This window comes from Lates calcarifer, linkage group LG16_LG22, assembly GCF_001640805.2.
Source record: "Lates calcarifer isolate ASB-BC8 linkage group LG16_LG22, TLL_Latcal_v3, whole genome shotgun sequence".
NCBI lineage: Eukaryota > Metazoa > Chordata > Actinopteri > Centropomidae > Lates > Lates calcarifer.
In genome coordinates this window covers 23,498,068-23,519,527 of record NC_066848.1, presented here as the reverse complement: position 1 = coordinate 23,519,527, position 21,460 = coordinate 23,498,068, and the positions used below count along the sequence as shown (strand labels likewise).

At 40.0% G+C, this 21,460-nt stretch overlaps 1 protein-coding gene across 1 annotated transcript; it reads right to left on the bottom strand.

Annotated features, from left to right (window-relative positions):
* Nucleotides 1-5,142: 5,142 nt before the first annotated feature.
* On the bottom strand, nucleotides 5,143-21,070 carry rel (v-rel avian reticuloendotheliosis viral oncogene homolog). Its single transcript, XM_018694635.2, has 11 exons — nucleotides 20,914-21,070; nucleotides 20,413-20,451; nucleotides 18,593-18,732; nucleotides 18,333-18,481; nucleotides 17,497-17,588; nucleotides 9,535-9,675; nucleotides 8,492-8,596; nucleotides 8,059-8,277; nucleotides 7,875-7,940; nucleotides 7,680-7,754; nucleotides 5,143-7,566 (listed from the first exon to the last, which is right to left on the bottom strand). Exons 1-11 carry the CDS (start codon nucleotides 20,918-20,920, stop codon nucleotides 6,650-6,652), a joined length of 1,950 nt encoding a protein of 649 aa, XP_018550151.1. The 5' UTR covers nucleotides 20,921-21,070; the 3' UTR covers nucleotides 5,143-6,649.
* Between the last annotated feature and the right edge of the window lie 390 nt (nucleotides 21,071-21,460).

Sequence of the window (21,460 nt, the reverse complement as noted above, 5' to 3'; positions counted from 1 at the left end):
TTTCTAGCTACACATAAGGTACAATACCTATAATTAAAATGTGCTGCAGGAAGTTTGCAAATTGTAGGATTAGGGAAATTGCACTCAGAGAATGGAAGTAATAACTGCTCTCCATATTTCATAGAGAGGTGTTGGCTTAGTGATCTTATAAGTGGTAGAGATGACTGTATGTGGTAGTTTGGGCATCATTCCATGAGTTGATTCATACACAGATAATTAAAAAAGTAATTTACAAGATGAATGGACCTTGAGGAGTTTTGTTCCTAAAAAGGTCAATTAGTGTACGCAGATTGATGTGTCGTAAACTTCAAACATTCTATTCCTTCACTGAATTAAAATGTAATAATTATAGATCTTAAAACAACAATAATAACAGTAACATCCATGGGAAGGAGTGGAAATTAAATGAACTAATTCTTTATTTGAATAAGAAGTTTTCATACAATAAGACAAAGAGCATGTTTATATCATGTGTATGGTGATATATGTTGATATATATAATATATGATACACACACACACACCACACACACACACACATATATATATATATATATATATATATATATATATTACTTGTTTCAATTTAATGTGTATATATGCACACAATGGATATAAAATTCACCATAATTTGTGTGTGACAACATCAGATGAATCACCTGCAATGTCACTTAAAACATGGAAATTAATACATACTGACCCTCTATCATCGGTATTGCATGCATACACCTCTGTGAGTGCACAGCAGCTTGAATACATCAGTCACGAGCCTGCCCCGTGGTAACCTCAGTGTAACTTAGCGAGATAATAGCACGTTCATTCAGGTGGAGTGTGACCGGATGCCGGTGTTGTCAGCAACCATTTGCAGTGAGAGAGGGTTTGCAAGCTTCAAAGGAAGGGGAAGGAGGAGGGGAGCGGAGAGAGGAGGGAGGAGACAGAGCAGCAGAGGAGGGGCATTACTGGAAATAGGTGGCTAAACAGGTCTAGCTAGCCTTTTCCAGGACATGGTTAGGTAATATTGAGAGACACATTGCAACAAGGACAAACTCTCATTATGTTTGCATAAAGAAGCAAACATGGCAACACACACACACACACACACACACACACACACACACACACACACACACACACACAGATACAACACATTGTACATGCATGTGCACCAACACACTCATGCTGTATTTGGAATGTGAGGACTTTCTGCAGGGCCCTAATACTAACATAGCTTCTTGCCCAAGTGAGATATCCTGACTGTCAAAGAATTACCTCATAGTTCTGTCTCTGTAAGAACATTTGGTCCTCTTATTTACCAATACACTGGATTTGATGCAAGTTGCAAAAGCTTGTTTCATTACACAGCCCAGTGCTAGCTTAACCTCTTTTACACATGTTTTTTACTAATTCTGGACCGGTAAGTGCTAGGCTAGCGTTACAGTCCATCTGTAGTTTTCCTCAACAATACATGAAGTTGAATCTCAGTTTAACTCTGCTCGACGTCAAGAGAGAAATTGCGCCAGCTCAAGTCAGATGACAAAATATCAATGTTCTGTCAAAAGGTTAATGGAGTAACTCTTGTTACAGGAACAAACATATTAGGTGGATCACCATCATTCTGAACATTTGAACAATTATGTCAGAAAGAAAGACTTGTGTAATGTGACAGGGGTCACTTGTAGTGACAAACCCACGTGAACTGTCATCTGACTCTGCAGTTCCCATCAGCTCTACCTGGTGTTTTCACATCTTTCAGCTCATTGTTTTGGTTTTCCAGCTCCAATTGTACAGTTTTGGTTCAGACTCACTTGTTGCTCTGATAAACCCGCTGTGTGGTATCTTCCCACTTTAAAACACCTGACAAACAAAATTAGCAATAAGCTGGTGAACATAGTGAGGCATTTGCAACTAGCATCCAGCAGATCAAAACAGAGCTAAAATGAAATGAGACTAAACAAGATTTACATTTGTAAGGTGGTTCAAAGACACGACTTTAAATGGATGCTAAGTTTGCTACCTGTCTCCAGGATGAAGTAATAGTTTGCCATATGAAGTTTGTAAGATTGATATGCCAATATGTGACTTTTAGCTTGTTGTGGACATAAACTAGTTAATGCAGCTGTATACTTCTTGAGTCTACTGTTTTAATATTATAAATGCTTATAACTAGGTCCACGTTTCAGTTCAGGAGCCTGACTGAATCAAAAGGACAAATACTGTAGATAAAATTGAAATAACAAATGCAGCCTGCAAATGAGCTGGGCCCAGTGAACCAAAACCAAAAATGTGTGAACGGTTTGTTGACAGTATCCTGTGCACTGAGGTTAAATCAGGGTTTACTGTGGCTCCTTGCATGAGACAGGAAGGAACCGACATACAGCATTTCACCTCAGTCTCCCAATACAAGAGAAAACCAACATCGCCATTGTAGCACATCCTGGGTTCCTTGGTAATGACGCCTCAGGACACACTGCTTGTAAAGTACCTTGGTGATAGCAAATGTAGAATTTTTCAAGAAACAAGATTAGCATCAAAATGTTGATATATCATAACATTCATCACTTTATTGTGATGACAATGTGAACAACACTGATGTAAATATGAAACTGCACAACAAACTCACAGTCATCATTACTGTCATTCCAGAAATATGTTTTGATGTTTCTGCTCCTCACATCTGTAGCATGCAGAGATAATTGGTTTTCTAATATTTTGGCATTAAGGGCCATGGGGTGAAAACAGAGGAGAAAAAGCTTAATTTGTTTCTCTTAGCAATAAAACTTATCGCAGATAAAATATGTGGGCAAGTGTAGAAAGTCTGTCTTTCAGTCTGTAGATGATAAACTGTGCTTTATTGTCAGAGAATAGAGATAAAAAGATTAGAGAAATTTGTCTTGGGCTCAGAGTGACTGCCACGCAGAACCTGAATTGCCAGACATACACAGCAGCATCTCCTGACAACTGATGCATAAAAGTGACAAAGTTCACAAAGCATGGAGGTTCTTACATTCAAAGATTCAATAAAAAATGTCAAATGAAATATATATATATATATATATAATACATAACATGACATATACATATATCATGTTGAGAAAACAGCTTAAATATAGAAGAATGACAGTTAATAAAAACCAGCATAAACAGAATAATGTGTATATTTTTTACATGAAGACAGTCAATATAAGCATTTAGTTGTTGCTTCAGATATGGGATTTCACCCATATCAGCGAGCATTTGACCTGTTAATGTGACACTGACCAAGACACCAATTATCTGTGAGCTCCTGTTGCTGGCACTGAAGATTTTAGATAGATATTCAGGATACATTTGCAACATTCTTACCACCAGATTACTGAAATCTGGTGGTAAGAAGTGATGTAATGATCAGTTTCACATGTGTCAGAATTGCACGTCATTGCATGCAAAGTTACCTACAAATAAAAAATTTAAAAAAATATGTTGATGACCAGTGCTGTACACAAGCAGGAGATGACATATGAGTTTGCCATCCTAGATTTCATCTGATACTCATTAAGTCATAAAAACACGCATTAGATAGATTTTGTCTGTTTTTGGCTGTAAACATGAGAAAATTTGATGCAAACAAGAAGGTGAGTCGATAAATTTCAAGTAAGTTGCGTCATATTGCTACATTTTATAAGAGGAACTAAAAGGGTCATCTCTAGAAAGCTGGTGGGTCAATATACGCAAGGGACCATATGGAGAAATACTCATCTTCAAAACAGTCTTAAGTGGTATAGAACTCCTACACTTAACTGTTTTTAAGCAAAAGCAGGTATTTGAATTTGCAAACTGATAGGCTTGTTAACAGCAACATAGATGTTTGTAAGTGTTGGTGCCAAACAGTGTATCCACTCACCCCCTCTGACATTGATACAGTCTTTATGCTAAGCTAGGCTAACTGACAGCTGGCTGTAGTTTTACAGTATATTTACCTTACAGATGTGAAAGTGGCATTAATCTTATCATCCCGCCCACAGGAAGTAAGAAAAAGACAATACTTCTGAAAATGTCAAATTATTGTTCTTTTTTAAAGCTTTCTTTGGAGTTTTAATAAATGGGCTGATGTTTAAACTGGTTGATCTGACCAAAAACAGTAAAAGACTCAAAATTGATTGAAAGGTAAGTAATTATTTAAATCGCTGGAAGCACCAAACACTTTAGATTTGTGTCTGAACACAGGTTTTGGTCAGGCCAGTGAAGCCAGGTTTCACTGCTCACAATGCTCAGACTCTCATTTCAAGTAAAGTCTGGGCTAGTTAGTTGCTGTTGTTTTGTGTGACTGGACCCAGGAGAGAGAAGAAAATAGGACAGGCTCAGTATGGGTCAAACTGAAAGTGCAAAGTCATGTGGCTCAGTCTACTCATCACATTGTTGTTGACACATGCCTCAGTCACTTTCAAGAAGACATGCTCAATTTCAGGCTATCAACACCTTATCAACTCTACCAGAGAAAATATATTATTACACCTGATGGCCAGAACCGTCATACCTCACTACACATTAGGTGACTGTTTTTTTTTTTTCCTTTCTCTGAATTCAGCTTCAGCTAGTTTATACATGGTGATCTCTCCATTTATCTGTCCATCAGCAAAAATTGACTTCCTATCATATAAAATACAACTTACGTTAGTCATGGCTTAACAGAAAGTACTTGTTTCCAGTTGGTTGGAAGGTGTTGCTTTAACCACCTCTACCAGGTTCTACTAAACAGCAGGTAATGGTGGAAACATCACTGATCTCTCACTCACACAACATCACTACATGCGAAAATAGATTGAGAGTTGTGATAAGGGAAAAAAAAAATAAAAATCTGCATCGCTGTAGAAGCCAGAGAATTATTTCAATATCAATGTATTACAGTCAGTTAAGAAATACTGCAGAGTCATTATTATATAGATTATAATTTATGATATGGATAAATTATAAGCAAATTCATTTTTTGTCATGTTGTCATGTTATATGTGGGATATATGTGAGTCAGAAAATACAGCACTCTGCTTGATTCTCAAATCTCAAATCTGGACCTTGTTGTTCATTATTTCTTACATAAATGTATTTTGCATGTGCTGGCCATTCATGGTGTTTGTAAAAACACATTGTAAACATGATAGTCAAAAGGTGTGGAAAATGACATTCTTTATTAAGAAATGATCCTGTACAAAAAAACGAAACACAAAATAGCAAAACTTAAAAAAAAAAACATAAAAATATTCACTTTTATTTAAGACCAAAAACAAGTAATAAAACATGTTAGGATGAATTAGGCTGGTGTTGACACAGTTACCAAGTATTCTCCATTATTAACCATGTGTCCCATCAAATTGGTCTTGACCAAGGCAATTTCCGCAAATGTCCCTAAAAGCATCTGTTCAATGATTAAAACAAGAACATAAAAAACTGACATCTGTATCTATAAAACATAGAAAATGCTCTGAGAACTCTGGGTAACACATGCGATCACTGGTATGACATAGTCATTACAGAGGAAAAACACCATTGTGCTTCCTCCCACTTCCTCAATGGAAATTTCAGTACCTTGCCAGTTCTGTTCAGAGTTTTTCAGCAGTTATTGCTTTCACTCTCAACTATGGCGAACATGTATATACAGAGTGCACTTAACAACAAATACTCTGTTAAAAATCAATCAAATTCAGTAAAACAGTGGCACACCTTAACTGACACGTATAATATGTATGAATTTTTTAAAAAGCAATAACTAGCAAACCTGTGATAAAAAAAGCAATTTTTATGTTGTCCATTTAAAATCCCTAATATCATTTACCCCTGTTTATTTTTAAACATCAAACACTCAACAAATCATTTTCTATACAGTATGTTGACAGTGAATCCAACGTCACCTGAGAAAAACAAAGAAAGAAAGTAGTACATTCACCTCTCCAGAAATCTAACTCTCGCTAGGAAACCATCAGTGTGTCATTTGATGAGAGTGTTATCATCATTACAGCCTGAGGCAGGGTTCGTCCACACACAGGTCTTTGCCTCACAGAAACCTGGTTTTATTGACTAGTTTGGAGAACACCAGCAGGTGGAGGCCAAATCAATCAGTGAATCTGGCAGAGTGATTAGAGCGATGATGCAGCTGGACACTTCTTAAACATTTTAGAGGTTAATGGTTGGGATGGAACTTGTACAGAATCAATCAACCAATCATGAAACAAAATCTCTTTGATATAAAATGAGGCAAGATTCTGCAACTGCATGACTTACATCTTGTCTTGAATTTACCAAGGCACCAAATTTGGTTGACAAATTTTGGAGGAAAGGTGTTTTTACAGATTAATAATTGGATGCACTTCCAAAGACAACCTACCAAGTGCCACATTTGTCCAATTAGATGTACCAAGCATTCTGATGATGATGATGGTGATTAACTGATATTGATCAGTTAGATCAACACCAACTAGAAACAATGCCATGGTCTTGTTATGGACCCACATGGCTGCCAGGAATTTGGTCTTATGCCCACAGATGTAACAACCCAAGCAAAAACCCACTGAGCCTTCCCAGGTCAGAATGGGAGAGACAACATTTTTGGCTTCGCAGGGCTAAATAAAACAGAAGTGGAGCTACTTCTTTTATTCTTTGATACCAAATATGTCGCTCCTTCAGTCGCTTTGCCGAGTTGCTCTGATCCAGTCAGCCAAAGTTGAAAAGTGACCCTCTGTGCCCATGCCGTTGTTTGAGTAAGGATTCTGCAGATTTTTGAGAGCCTGGGTGCTGCCACTACCATCTTGCCTCATTGGATCCATGTTTGTGCCATTGCTCATAGGACGAGGAAGCAAGTTGGTGTAAGTATTTCCTTGACTCTCCCTTGGTGACTGCATGTGAGGAGCATGGCTCTCTTGTCCCGCTGTGATGTGGGGCTCCTGCTTCAGCTGGAAGCCAGTCTGAGAGCCTCCTTCCACCAGGCCCTTCAGAAAATCATCCCCTTCCATTCCCTCTAAGAAGGGGAAAGTGCTCAGCCCCTGTGACCCCCCTCCACCGCCATGTGCTGACCCATTGAAGGTGTTCTGGACCGGATTTTGGACATTGTAACTGGGCCACACAGTCTGGAGACCTTGGTTCTGGTTGCCTAGATGGTTCTGGGCCCGGGTCTCAGAGGCTAGCTCCTCCCTTTGGTGCTGCAGGTGGAAGAGTGGCTGGGACTCTGACTGGTTCATTGTAGACACCTGAGAGACTGTATCCAAGCACTGCAAGTCCCTCATGGAGAGCTGGGGGAGAGTGTTATTCTCACAGCTGTTGTGCTCCACTCTATGGGGGTAACCAGATGTATGGTTTGGCTGCTGCTGTCTGCTGCTATTAGGACGTGGCAGATTGCTCATGACACCAGAAGGGTTTATGGTGACTGTATCCATTGAGAGTGCTGGGTTGGGATTTACCCATGGTTGGTTGATTTGTAAATTGGGAGCCTGTGATGTCATTAAGACATTCTGAGGCCCTGGTTGATAGGACTGGTTGAATATAGAAGGTTGCTGCTGCATTGTAGGTGTGGGCTGTCGTCTCAGGTACATGTTGCTGAGGTCTGGAAAACATACAGTGATTTTTAGTGTGGTAGCAGGGCAGAATTATACTAATCTTGATGGAAACATTATATTTGGTTCATAATTGCAATTTGAGGGAAATTACACCAATTACCTTTCCGCATATGACTCATGCTACTCTGTGCCACTGCCTTTGGCCTGTTCATAGCTAGACCAGCAAAAGGACCACCTAAAGGAAGGCAAAAACCTTTGTTACCTTTGTTTCTATATCAACACACAATGGACATGCTCATATATGTGGAATCATATCAGACAGGTTGTACTGTTCATGTTGTACCATATCTCTTACCTGACAATCCTGATATCTTCATCAAGTGCTCTCTTCTGCGCTTTTTCTCATTGTAGCCATAAGGATCTATAGCAAACACAAAATGCTCACATATATCATCTCATATCATCTGCACACTGCCATGGAACACAAAAGAATGGTGCGAGTTTGAATTTACCACCGAGGGAAGGTATTCACTGCTCACCTTTGTCATCGGGCAGATATCTGAAATCCATGGGCTCGCTGACTTCCTGATCGGAGGGTCGCCGCAACTGCATGTGCACGGTCACCGACTCTGTTATGGAGGTGTTGTAATAGGGTGGAGTCTTGAAGACAATGGCTACTTGGCGATGAACATCAGCCTGGGAGAAGGAGCCTTTGGCCTCCCAGCCATCAGAGGAGAAGAAACGCACCTCAATGTCATCTGGATGTGAGGAGGATTATGGGATGACAGGAATGGGAAAAATGAATGAACATACAAAAAGATGGGCACTATGGCTATGGAGAGCAAAGTGGATTAATGGATAAATTGATTGAATGGAAATGAATGAGGAGAAAATAATCGCATGTTATATAAAAGACATAGTATAATGTGTCTAATTCATTGCAAAGGTATACAGAACGCTGATAGTATGTACCTTTCTGTACTTTGTCACACAGTAAGAAGATCTCGTCTCCTCCTTTAACACTGCCACTGTTCCTGTTGACCCGACAGATCCTCAGCTCTGCTGTGTTTGGGGCCCCTGATGATGCAGAAACAAGATATGACCATGTAACCAAACAGATGCAACAAATCTAACAACTCCAGAGTGCATACCACACATAAGACAATATTTACTTTTCTCAATCTACTGATCCATTGTTGTGGATATGCACACAGACAGTTGCTGACACCATGGATGTATAGTTGTCTTTATTGTGCTAGTCTGCACTGACTGAATTGTTTTGTACGTGGATATCTGCACAGAACCTTGCATACACCCCTCAGTGACGAAATTACGTCACACAGACCCTCATGTACAATGCAGAAAGTATAAGACTGGCCTAGGTGGATCAGTGTGGCTGCTTCAGCTACACTTTAGACAAAAAAACACATTCAGTTTACAGTTGAAGCCTCACCAGGCTGAGTCACATGTCACATGCCTGGTGTCAGAAGAGGAAGTGCTCCATGGTAACAGTGTTGTTTGAGGGTTAGTGTGTTTAAAGAACTTCCCCTTTCTCGATGTGTGAGGAACACTGAACTGCTTCACCAAGTGCAACACTTGTTGAGAGACAGTGTTGAGAGAGTATCTACTGGACACACGTACACAGGTCTTGCAACAAACATGTGCATGCACGATATTATTGTATGTGCAAACAGAGCTACTTGTGTAACTCCTGAATTATTGCATTGTATTATAATCATTATTACTTTATTTCTATTTATAGGACACTGGACATCTAGGTAAATGTATGGAATGATATTAATATTAACAAACAACATTTGCATCTTTGCTTAATGTTCTAGCATTATCAGCTCTTGTAATGCTATCACCTGAACCCCAACATGGACTCACTTGACCTCAGTGTGCTCGTCGTGTGTGCAATTATAGGGCAATTTCATAATGTTCTCATCGCTTGTAATTGCCTAACTTGATGTCAGCATTAACACAATGGATGGAGACCGAGTTCAGCCACTCACTGTTGTCATAGATGGGGTTGGTGACAATGGGGTTGAGTGATCGGGTGTAGTGGCCGTTCTCATCCTGCAGGAAAACCTGGATGCACAGGCGAACCACGTTCAAGTCGTACTCCTCAGTCTGCAGCAGCTGTTCACGTGGCACTGTGGTCACACACATATACACAAATAAATATGAGTATCGATATCACAGTTACATGATGAAAAACACACTGTTGCTTAATAAAGGTGTTTTATTTGACACAAAACAAACTCGCAGCAAGGAAAGGGTCACTTATACCACAGAGTTCATACTTAGGTCCTATTTAAAGTTGATGCTTTGTCTTTAAAGCACCAGTTGACCCAGAGTTACAACCCTTTTCAGTCCTGCACTGAAAAAGTTACATAAGTATTATCAGCAAAATGTTCTTCATATATCAAAATTAAAAGTTCTTAAAATGCAAATACATGTCCCTTTTTATTTATGTGATTTGTTGGTTGAGGTGGAGCTAATTTGAACTATTTAATATACTATTCATACCTCATCATACGTTTTATAATTAAAATCTTAATTTGTAAAGTAATGAGTAACTATCTGATAAATGTGGTGGGATAAAATCTTTATGTTGTATGCACGCATTAAAGTGCATGTTAACTGTGTACTTAAGTACAGTCACTGGGTCACTGAACATTTCACCTTTATATCAGAGGGTTATGGGTAGATAGACAGGGTTAGAGATTTCTGCAGCCACACCACTTAGATAATGGTTAAGTTTATGGAATTTTGTATGTGACACTCAAAGCATTGGGAAATGACATTTGAAAAACTGAACAAGTTTAGGAACAGATGTATATAAAAGGAAGTGTCAGTGGAACTTATTTCCACTCTCTATGAAAACCATTAATTGCACTGTTGTCTGTTAATGATCTTCACTAACCAGGACATTGTTCATGAAAAGGCACCTTCCCGTTAATATTTTTCCAGTGTAGCTGTCATTGCTATGAAAACCGTTAACAAATGGCATTCTGACTGCAATTTCAAAAGTGGATCTTTCAAAATGTCAGTACAGCAAAATATTTGCATAGTCAGACAAGGACTAGACGTAAGTGGAAAAGAAGTCTATTTTTAATGTGGGTGAGCTGAACCTTTAGAAATCTGTTGCAAACTGGTGGTTAAAGCCTACTCTCCACTACATCCCTTATAACAGTAATATAAACATGATGAAACTGCATGAAAAATGATCAAATGTCAAAAATGTAGTTTGTTGAATGATGCATAATATACACAATGCATGTCAAAATATTGAAGCATAGATAGAAACTGTAGATAAATTCTCTATAATGTTCTCATGTTTCTGTCACATCTGTAGGCTGTCCCCAAAACCTCAACTTTGGATCAACATGAACACGTCACAGATAAGCTTTTTCGAGCGTCCCCAGCCTACATTCTCATCTGCACACATTTGTGCGTGGACTCACACACACACACACACACACACATGCGTATACATGCAAGCGTCACACATCCCGCCCCCAGAGGCAACACACAAACACACACCTTGCAGGGAGAGCTTTTACTGAGAGACACCCACACACACACACACACACACACACACACACACACACACACACTCACACACCAGGCTTTCACATCTGCCTACTTTCTCTTCCTCCATCTCTCAATTTCTATCTATTGTGCTCATGTTGAGGCCATACCCGCCCACAATTTGTCGCTACGGTGACGCTCAGCAACGTCACCTCAGGGTGGAAAGAAGTGTGAGTGTGTGCCTATGTGTGTGAGCGTCTGCACAACACGCAGGCAAGAGATGAGGCTCCCGCATGAGTGACCATGGTGGCTCCTGACGTGTGTGAAAGTGGTGGGACATGAGCGAGACTCTCAAGTCTCAAGACTGACACTTTTTTGAGTCCTTAATGTGTCACGTCATTTTCAAAATAATACCACACCAGAATTTGGTTGATAACACATGGATATTCCTGAGAGACACACCTCTATGTACAACAAAAAATGAAAAAGTGCAGTGTGGTTACACACGAGATGTAGGGAAACTCCTTGTCCTTGCTGAGTGTGTTGCTGGACATGTTCAGTGCAGACAGCTAGCTAGGTATTTTTCCTGCTCTGTCTCTGCATGCACTGCTGGCAGCAACCATTATTCCTCTCAAGGCCCAAGCCCAAGTGAAGGCACAGGTCATAAGTGCAGTTACAAGTCTGTTTGGATTTTGCTTAGTCAGAAGTAATCAAACTTATGACTTGAGTCTGACTGGAATCCACATTTTGTGACGTTAATATGAAAGGAAAAAGAGGAAAACATTGTATCAAACTCAGACAAAACACACGTCTCTCCAATCATTTTAGCCTCTGGCCAAATCTCTTTGAGCATTCTTAGTGAGAAATGATACAATACGCGAGACAGAAGTGGTCTGGTGTTGACATGAAGCTTTGTTCATAAGCTCTGATATTAAATATCAGATTCAGCCAAAACATGTCAGCCTGGCTTTAACTTTTATAACAATATCCTAGATGGCATTTATCAGCTGCAGTTTGGTTTGGATACAGCCTTAGAGAAATAGTTTGACATTTTGGGTTTTATTTCATTGCAATGAAATAATATAAGTAACAAATTTGGTCATTAGTATTGTAAGAGGACTTTCAAAGTGCCTAAGGGGTGTGTCCAATATTATCTATGAGTCCAATGTAGCTCTTTCTGACATTTGATATTTCTGTTTTTAATTTTTCTTACTATTTATTTTAACTTAGATATTGAAATAAAGCTCAATCAATCACCTAGCTATCATTTAGTTCTCATGAGTCACTGTCCCTAATTCAACATAAATGATATTGCACTTTTATCTGGAGTGCTGCAACACCTCCCTGGGACATCCCCATATACTGTATGGAACCTGCTAATGTAGTGAGTATATACATGCCCTCATTGGGCAGAGAAGTTGTGGTTTCTTGAACACTGACAAGAAAGACAACGACAACAATGACAACAACACCAACAACAACAACAACAACAACAACAATGACACTGTGAATATGAAATATCAACGTCTGGGGGTTGGATGGTCTCTGCACAAAGTCTTGCAACTGCATGCAGCTCTGCTCTATTTCAGATTTCTGTTTGGTCATCAGGTTTGTCTTCTGTAGGTGGCAGAGAAACACACACAGTGGAGAAACTGAAGGAGGGAGAAATGAAGACTTGCCTGTGTATGAAAGCGGAACTGTCAGAGCAAATACTGATGGAACATACTAAATTGGTCTTCATGCGTGGTGTGAGCGTGAGCGTTTGTGGAGTGTGCTACTGAACGAAGCGGACGCTGGACAGGTGCAGGAAAGTGGGTTGTAGGTAAAACAAGTGGCGAGTAAAAGTGTGCAGTGGAAAGAAACTGGGCCTGGAGTCACTAGGCATCCTGGCCTGTATGAAGCTACAGCTGCAGGGTGTGGGGGGGGGGGGGGGGGGCAAGGTCATTGGGTGTGGTGGTGACGGGGATGGGGACAGTGACAGCGACAGCAGGGTGAGGGGGTGGGGCAAAGGGAGCCGGGGGTGGGGAAGCGGGGTAAGTGGTTAGTATGACTGTGGGAGAACACTGTGAGAGTGAGAAAGAAGGGGAGGCAGGTACCAAGTCTCACCACAAACAGTGTCTCCACTGCATGACTCACAATTTCACCAGGTCTCATAACATGCAACGTTCACTTTGCGTCTTCTGAGGCTGAGGCAATGACTACACAGTCATATATTATAGTTACATCATATATACCTACAGAGGAGCCAGGTATATGAACTACTGTGGCACGTCAGTTTTCCTCTGTTGCTTTGCAGCTCATAGGGAAATTGCTACATGATACATGATTGCAACAATGATAAAGAATGGCTTGGATACAAACACAGTGTAAGTACTCTGGCAATGGCAAATAACAAAAGGAGTAAAAAGGCCACTGGAAAAACCACTTCCAGCATGGTAATCCTCCTCAGTGAACAGAGGAGGGATAAGTGGCAAAATATAATAGCGGTCCTCAACAGCACTGACCAACCAGCACCCAGCACTTACTTTACAGTGACCTACAACTTCTAAATAGAAATAATATGTTTGGTACGGGCTCAAATAAGGGTAAGAATATTCTGAAATAATTCCAAATCTTGTGCTTCTGTAAACCACTTAAACCCTTTTCACATTTCATAGTAAGCCTAAGGTGATAGGTGTGGCTGTTGGGGTTTAATCACTATTGTTTTTATATCACTGAATGGTAGAAAGAGGCAAAACTATGGGCTAAGGTTTTCACAGATTATATGAATGTTGAGGCCTCTTGTCCACATCTGAAGAATAGAAAGCTTAATTTTTTTTTTTTTTTACAAAACATGATATTAGGGCTGGGTGATGACAATTGCAGTGATATAAATGATCTAATTTTCTTTTTTAGAAATTTGATTGATAAATGTTTGATATAATTAATTTCCATGTTTAGATAGCAAGAACAGAAATGAATCATGAGCTGCCTATTACGTAGTAGGAACAGAGGTAATGCACACGTTAGGCCTTATATTAGTTAGGTTAGATTTTATCATTATAACTGTTTTTCTACCACATTTGTGAAACGTTCCACTGTTTGGCAAGTGTTTGTCATGTTCTGACCATAAGGAAAAGTTTAAAACCACAACTAACTGATTTCTTATTTTACACAACTTCAAGCCTGATTTTACCTTTATTTGAGCACTTAGTTTTGCCTGTCTGTCACTTAGTAATGTATAAAACTACAGCAGTTAAACCTAATGCACTGCATAGACACACCTATTACCTTAAATGTTTATGGACTGTGTCTTTGAGTAGATTTCCTGGAAAAGAAAACACTGCCCCCCATGTGAGCTACGCACACATCTACCAGGTGCATCACAACTACGCTGTGAAAAGTGGGGGAATAGTAATAAAGAAACCTATCACTACGTCACACACAGTATTCAGTTGTGTCATGACTGATACAGGTGATTTGAGCTTTCTGCTTATAGACAGTGACCTCATCATTAGATCTCTGATATTTTACAGACAAGTGCATCACACCTGGCAAACCCTTCTGAAATCACCTCATGATTTCAGAAAGGTTTGTATGTGTGTAAGTGCGTACATGTGGTTGGTGGAGGGTGGGTGGTGGGGTTAGAGTGTGGAGGTTGGGGTGGGGGGGGTGGGGGGTGTCTTATCTCTCCCCCCCGACACAGGAAGCAGCTGAGTTTCACAGCAGAAGTGAGCTGAAGAGAGGGGAAGGTTTGAGCCATGTGAAAAAGACATCTAGCTGCCCATTACACAGACTGCGGCCATAAATATATTTGATCTGTGTTTGCGGTGTTGTCATGTCTACCTGCCACCTGAGCAATAACACCACCTTACTAGATATGATCAAAGTTATGGCCGCATAACTGTTTTATATCAACCATCACAGGACCAGCACTCTGAATCTTGCACTCTGTACCACTGGTTATTTTTAATATCATGCTGCACTCGGTACTTGAAAATATAGCCCTCATATAAACCGTCATCTGGCACCCATCTTTACATCCACCCTCTCAACAATTATACGGTTGCTAGATGGAAGTAAACATCTGGATAATATTGATGCTTCATTATCAGAATGGCTCTTTATGGACAAAATACCGACAAGGTTTATAATATGATCTCATCCATGGTAGAAGTCAAAGCTCAGGTTAATCATCTTCAACCTCCTCATACTCCCTTTTAGATAAAGATGCAAAAAATCCCTTTTTTTTTAAAGGAAAACAACTTTCAATTCATCATCTACATCTAAATGAGGTCCTTAACTCTAATTCTACCAAGCAGGTAAGTGAATACAGATGTGGTTATATATGGTGAAGCTCAGTAGACAGAGCATAGACTAAAAATGTCATAGTAGGGTGGGGGGGTCATATCACACAGAAGCCATCTGTATCACAGTTTCATGTTTAGTTTTTTTTTAGGCCAGTAGCCTTATCATTCTTTGATACTCTGTACACTGTGCTTGGGCCTTATAGATTTAAAGTGGCAGTGAAGTATGAAAGCTTTTGCAAACACAGAGAGTAATGAATCACAGCATAAGAGCAAATTGCAAATATGTGAAATACAGTATATAAGTCCACTGAAGCCAGTTGTCTGAATAACTCATTGCCAACACACAAGCTTCCTTACTGCAAACTTAACATAGGATAACATATCTGTAATAACTAAGATCATCAACAAACACATGATTGTATGCTTGGGAGTCAGAAAGTGAACCTTATACATCTGCTCATAAACCTTCCATTCCCTCCTCGGTTTTACAGACCTGTAAAGCACCATACCCTACTTTTATCATCATCTCTGACTGCTGGGGAACCCCCTTGGTCCACCCTCCCCCTTTTAATGAATCCTGCATTCCCAGCTCTCACGTGGCATCCTGCACTGTGCTGAATTGAGCAACTGTGACCAAGAATGGGGAAGTAGCTCAACGCCTGTTTGTACACGAGAACTGCTGTCTGTCTGCACCGGAGGACCGCAGAATGAAAGCGCGCAGAGGAAATGGCATTACTGTAGATAGCGCGGTGGTAAGAAAGCGAATTTCTAACTCGTTGTTAGGAAAATCTTCTCGACTTGCCTGAGAACTGGGTCACCCAGCGTTTGAAAACAATTCTTTTGAACTGTTTTGAACGTGTCTAACAGTAACAACAGCAGGAAAAGTAACAGCAGCAGTAAGAGAGCAAGCTACACAACAGAAACAGTAACCAACAAGGACAACAGAAACTGCACCAAAAGCAGCAGAATTGTCTTGTCTGAGTCTGACTGATATATTAGTGAGATAATATTATCAGCTGATTTTGGCTTATCAGAGATATATTGGTATTAGCATTCACAGTGTTATGGCACATATACAAAAACACATTTTAGTTAAACATTTTCCTTGGTTCATGTTTAAACATTTTTGCTGTATTTGGACTTGTTTTATTTATAGTTACAGTTTAGTCATAAGTTAATTTAATAAGTGAAAGAAGAGTCATATGGAAAGTGCATTTAGTGGGGACTATTTTCAGATGTGACCTAATGCACATTTCATCTAATACACAGTGTTCAGGGTACCATATATCACCCAGTGAAATAGTGCAGCTCACTATTTTTAGTAGTTTTTGGACAACAATGGAGCTCTATGGCACAGAGTAATAAGATAAACCAGACTTTGGAAACACACACAATACTTGCTGCTGGGATCTTTTTAGTGGGTACTTTTTGAACATGACAGCTTTAAATATAAATTTATTAACTGTTATTGCCAACTTTAAAGGTGCTATACGTAGGTTTTTACTACCCCCCCCCCCCCCCCCCCCCCACACCACACACACACACACACATTGGCAATGTTAGCATTTAAACAGCTGTTTACTTACCAGTCTAGAGGAAACATTGACAGTTCAGCCGTAAACCCCAAGCAGGGGAAAGCAATATCAGTGTTAACTCTTGTTTTGCTCCTATTTCTATCACTTCTCTTCTTCTGAAGTTCACATGTTAATGTCATGCTAGACAGGTCTTTCACTTCTCATCATACCACTTTGCCATTGTAGTGTAGTGTCCAGTCTGCCCTCAGTACAAATAACTAACCTTTTGTCTTCTAAATGCAGTGATGGCTGAAGCTCTTGGTAAGTAAAAAGCTGTGAATGCTAACGTTGGCTATGTAGCGATAGCGAAAACTTACAGGTAGCACCTCTAAGAATAGACATTTTACAACTGCAACTGCAATGTTCTAACCTGCGTTAGATCAGAAACTTCAGAATTCTGCTTTTGTTAAAGTGTTTTGTAGCATTAAATATGAGCAATACATATTATCGATATGTCACGAGTCGTTGAAACGCTGCAGTGTTAAACTACAGTGAGTGTAAACTGTACTCCTATGAAAGAGGTGAAAACAGAAATAGAGAGAATATGGAAAGTTGGAGCTGGAATTTAAAGACTCACCATTGAAGGGGTTGATCCCTCTGGTGATCCTCTGTACGATTGCATCTTTCACTTCCCTCCTCCTCACACACTGGATACCCAGATTCTGGAAACTGTATCAATAATAATACAACAATAACATGAGAAACTGACACTACTGCAACAAGCTGATTGTAATAAGTAAAACACATGGTGCCACACCTGAATGTGTACAAAGGTCAAGGCAGTGACACAATTGATCTAACCCATCTGGTTTGGCAGGTGAGGAACATTTGCACAAATACATTTTTTTCTAATGGTTTTCTGATCACGCTCGATCCATTGGAATTCTACATTAACCTGAAATTACTGCAGTAATCCATGAGGGATTTGCAAATTATACACCCCTAAAGATACTGACTCATTCACACTCTCACACACATGCTCGAGTACACACACATACAAACTCTGTTTTCTCTCTCTAACACACAGCAGATATGGGTGATGTCACTTGGGGAATTCCCATATTGCCATCCTCATCACAGACATGGTTTAACAAATATGCTTTCTGTGTGTGTGTGTGTGTGTGTGTGTGTGTGTGTGATTTGCTGTATGAGTTTCCTCCTCTGTATCTGAGAGGTCACCTATTTACACTCGGTGTCTTCCGAAACAGTCAAGTGAAACACAAAATACTGTTAATAGAGAGCAAATTGATTATGTTGTGGTGTGTGTGCGAACAGAGAGTGTGTGCTCACAGTATGCTGATTAAGACAGAGACTGAGGAGATAATTACTCCAGTGACGACAGTGATAGTGAAGTCACAGTGAAGCTATGACAGAGTGCTGTCGGACAGAGGTGACTGTGGGAGGTGAACTCACGCGATCACTCTGCGGTCAGGACCAAACTCGGCCTCGTAGAATCCGTCTTTGCAGTCCTTCCCCACCAGATCGTGTGGATGCGGTCGGAACGGCTCGTTCTTCGTCACCAAGTAAACTCGCACCTTTCCCTTACCAGAGTAATTCAGGATCTGTGGATGAACAGGAGGGGGTTGCTTTAACGGTTATACAGCCAATATCCTCCATATGTACAAATAAAACATGTAAATCTTTGCAGCTGAGGAACAGTGGAGCTGACTGACCTGCAGACTGGGGTAAGTCCTGTTGTTATCAGAGCTCTTCTCTCCAGGGATGCTGCCAGCTGAGCGCCCTTCACACTTGTACCTGAAGCGCATTCCCCTCTGCTTTGGCTGCTCGAAGATCTGGACCGCCGGCTCAGCCACTGGAGAGCACACATGATGAAAACAGTCAGCGAGCAGATGTGGACAGGGAGGGAAGAATGGATCCAGAGCCAAGTACACAAACAAGACATAATTCTCTGCTTTTTGTTTTTCCTGTTCTGAGTGCCACATGTTGTGAAAGTAAGGTCCCTGAAAAACTTCAGATTCAAGGTGCTTTAACATTATTATATTCAGATTACCAATCCACAAAGTAAGTTTTAAACATGTCTGCTAAACAGACTGTCATCTTTTTGCCTCAGTAGAATTCAAAATGTTACAGGGTCAAGCTAAGGTGTGCTAGTCGTCAGTGGTCATGTTTCTGACATTTAATAACTCAGGAAGCACTGATCTGATCTGCAGGGTAAAAAACACCCTGATGTGCAGGTTGAAACTGGGCAAAGAAGACATTTGACTTTGGAAATCACAGGTGCAAAAAATGAAATGAATATGATGGCTGAATTCCATTTAGCTGTTTCCGTTTCTTGGTCCTGGTACTCTACATGCTGGCTCACTGTCATATTGTCATTAATATTACGAGTAAAGCTGTGTATTTCCTACTAACAAGTCTACATGTCTGATTTGAAAAAGGTGAATAAATCATTTTGTCTACAAGATGTTTTACGCCCTGTTTTACTGTTTGCACAATTTTTTTTTCAATTTCCTCTTTTTGTTTTCAGTACAAATGGGCAGTGGTGCCTAAATCCCCTTGTATTTAACGGTTTGTGTATAGTTGTGTATAAGTTTTTGTTCTGCCTCTCATTTTAACTGCTAAATTTAAAATGGACAGTCTGGTTCAATAATTCAATAAGCACTGATTCAGCTTATTTATACATATTGGTTAAAATTGTGCAAATTTGGGTCCACATTCAGAGTGCAGTTATCTCTCTAGGTGCTGACATGCTGTTAAAAGAACATCATTAGTAACCCAGATGTCTAAAAACGTGTCTTTTAAACTGCAAATCATCAAATCAGTTTTAACTTAGAAGGCAAGCCTCAGCCACTCTGTATCCGAATCAATCATCTTGAAACGAGTTTGTCAGGACTACTTGCAACCTTTTGCATGAAGTAAAACCTGCCCCGCATGATGCCTGTGCTAGAGAGGAACTAAAACTGATCCGGGAAGTATGTCTGTTTTTGGTATAGAGTGTTTCCAATGATTTAATACAAAAAACGCAGGTTTGTGGACACGGTAGCCAAACGACGAGCACTACGAACAAAGTGCAGAGCTCACACACAGATGCTATGCAGACCAGTACCAAACAAGTCAAGTTACATTTCTAACATAATTAAGAAATGTTCATTTGCCAAAAAAAAAAAAAAAAAAAAAAGTGGCTTGGCCATGTCCTGCCTTCCTCATTCTGCAGCTACATTAGCAAACACAGAAGTGAAAGATGACACAGTTCACACACAGAGACATTTATAACACAATATACAAACTCATACACCACAAACTATAAAGATAATGACTTCAAGAACCTCTGGTTCTCACACAAACTCACACCACAGGTCTGAAAAAAGCTAAACAAAATGAAAAAAAAAACAAAAAAAACAAATTGAGGAAGTGAAATGACACTGCAATACATTCAGTGAGTGATTCTTTTGTTTTTTTGTGGTACATCTAAGTTTTGACTTGTGGGGACAGACAGCTCATTTTGACACAAGAGGTATTAAAATGTCCTTACTTAGGTGTGGATCGTCCCCTAGTATGGAGGGCATAAGAACTGGAGGAAAATGTGAGAATGTAGGAACAAATTAGACAGATATATATGCAAATTACATACAAAACTATATTGAATGGTGCTGATAATGTGACAAATATTAATATTTCACACAAACAAGTTTGTAGTGACCCTTCAGATCTGCTAAAGCTATTCTACAATCACTGACACTGACTCCAATGAAGCTGTCAATCATTGCAAAAAGGAGGAAGTTTCACTGTGTTGTTAATCAGACTTATAAAAAAATAGTGCCAAATAATATCTAACTTAAGAACTGAGCACTGCTGCTGCTGGTCAACATAAAGGCTTCAGATATCCATATAGACAACAATAAACTGTTACTTTAGTCAGCGGGTTTTTGAAAATCAAAGGCAAACTCATTAGTATCTATTAAACTTTGTCTTCACACCTGAATCTACACAGCACCATTATTATTATACAATAAACAAAGGTGTTGCTACTCACCATTCATGATGCTCACACACTCACACACACTCACTCTCAGACGTATCACAGGTTATCGTGTCTTAGAGAACCCCGAGCTGAATGGGTGACAGTGGACAGAAAAAGTAATATTTGTTCGAACAGACTAGCGGGAATTCCCCTCCGTCACCGCCCCCCTTAATCTGAACTGGCCAATGAGAAGCCGGATGACTTCAGCGCTTTTTATGCAGAGAGGGTAGCGAGAGCCGAGAGGATTCACTCCCCGTGATACCGCCTCCACTGTTGTGCTGTCTGAGGACTTCAAGAGGAGAGACTGACAAAGGGGAATATATAGAGGCACTGCGCCGAAGAGATGCGCATAACATCAGGCTCAAGGGTGGAAAAGACAAAAAAAATAAAAGTAAATGAAAAAGTAGAAGAATTTATTGGACCTTTTTAGCTACTGTTAACCTGCTGCATGTCACCGCATGCATCACTGTGCAGAATGGAGGCAGCATCATGCATACCTGGATACCTCAAGTCAGCTGACTCTGATACAGTACTCTGTATAAAACAGATTAAAGTGAGT

Excerpts from the sequence above, each read along its gene's own strand:
- rel (XM_018694635.2), bottom strand. Across the intron at positions 8,597-9,534 it reads CAACCCCATCTATGACAACA|GGGCCCCAAACACAGCAGAG; the intron begins GTGAGTGGCTGA and ends CTGCATCATCAG. Across the intron at positions 8,278-8,491 it reads GTGTGACAAAGTACAGAAAG|ATGACATTGAGGTGCGTTTC; the intron begins GTACATACTATC and ends CCTCACATCCAG.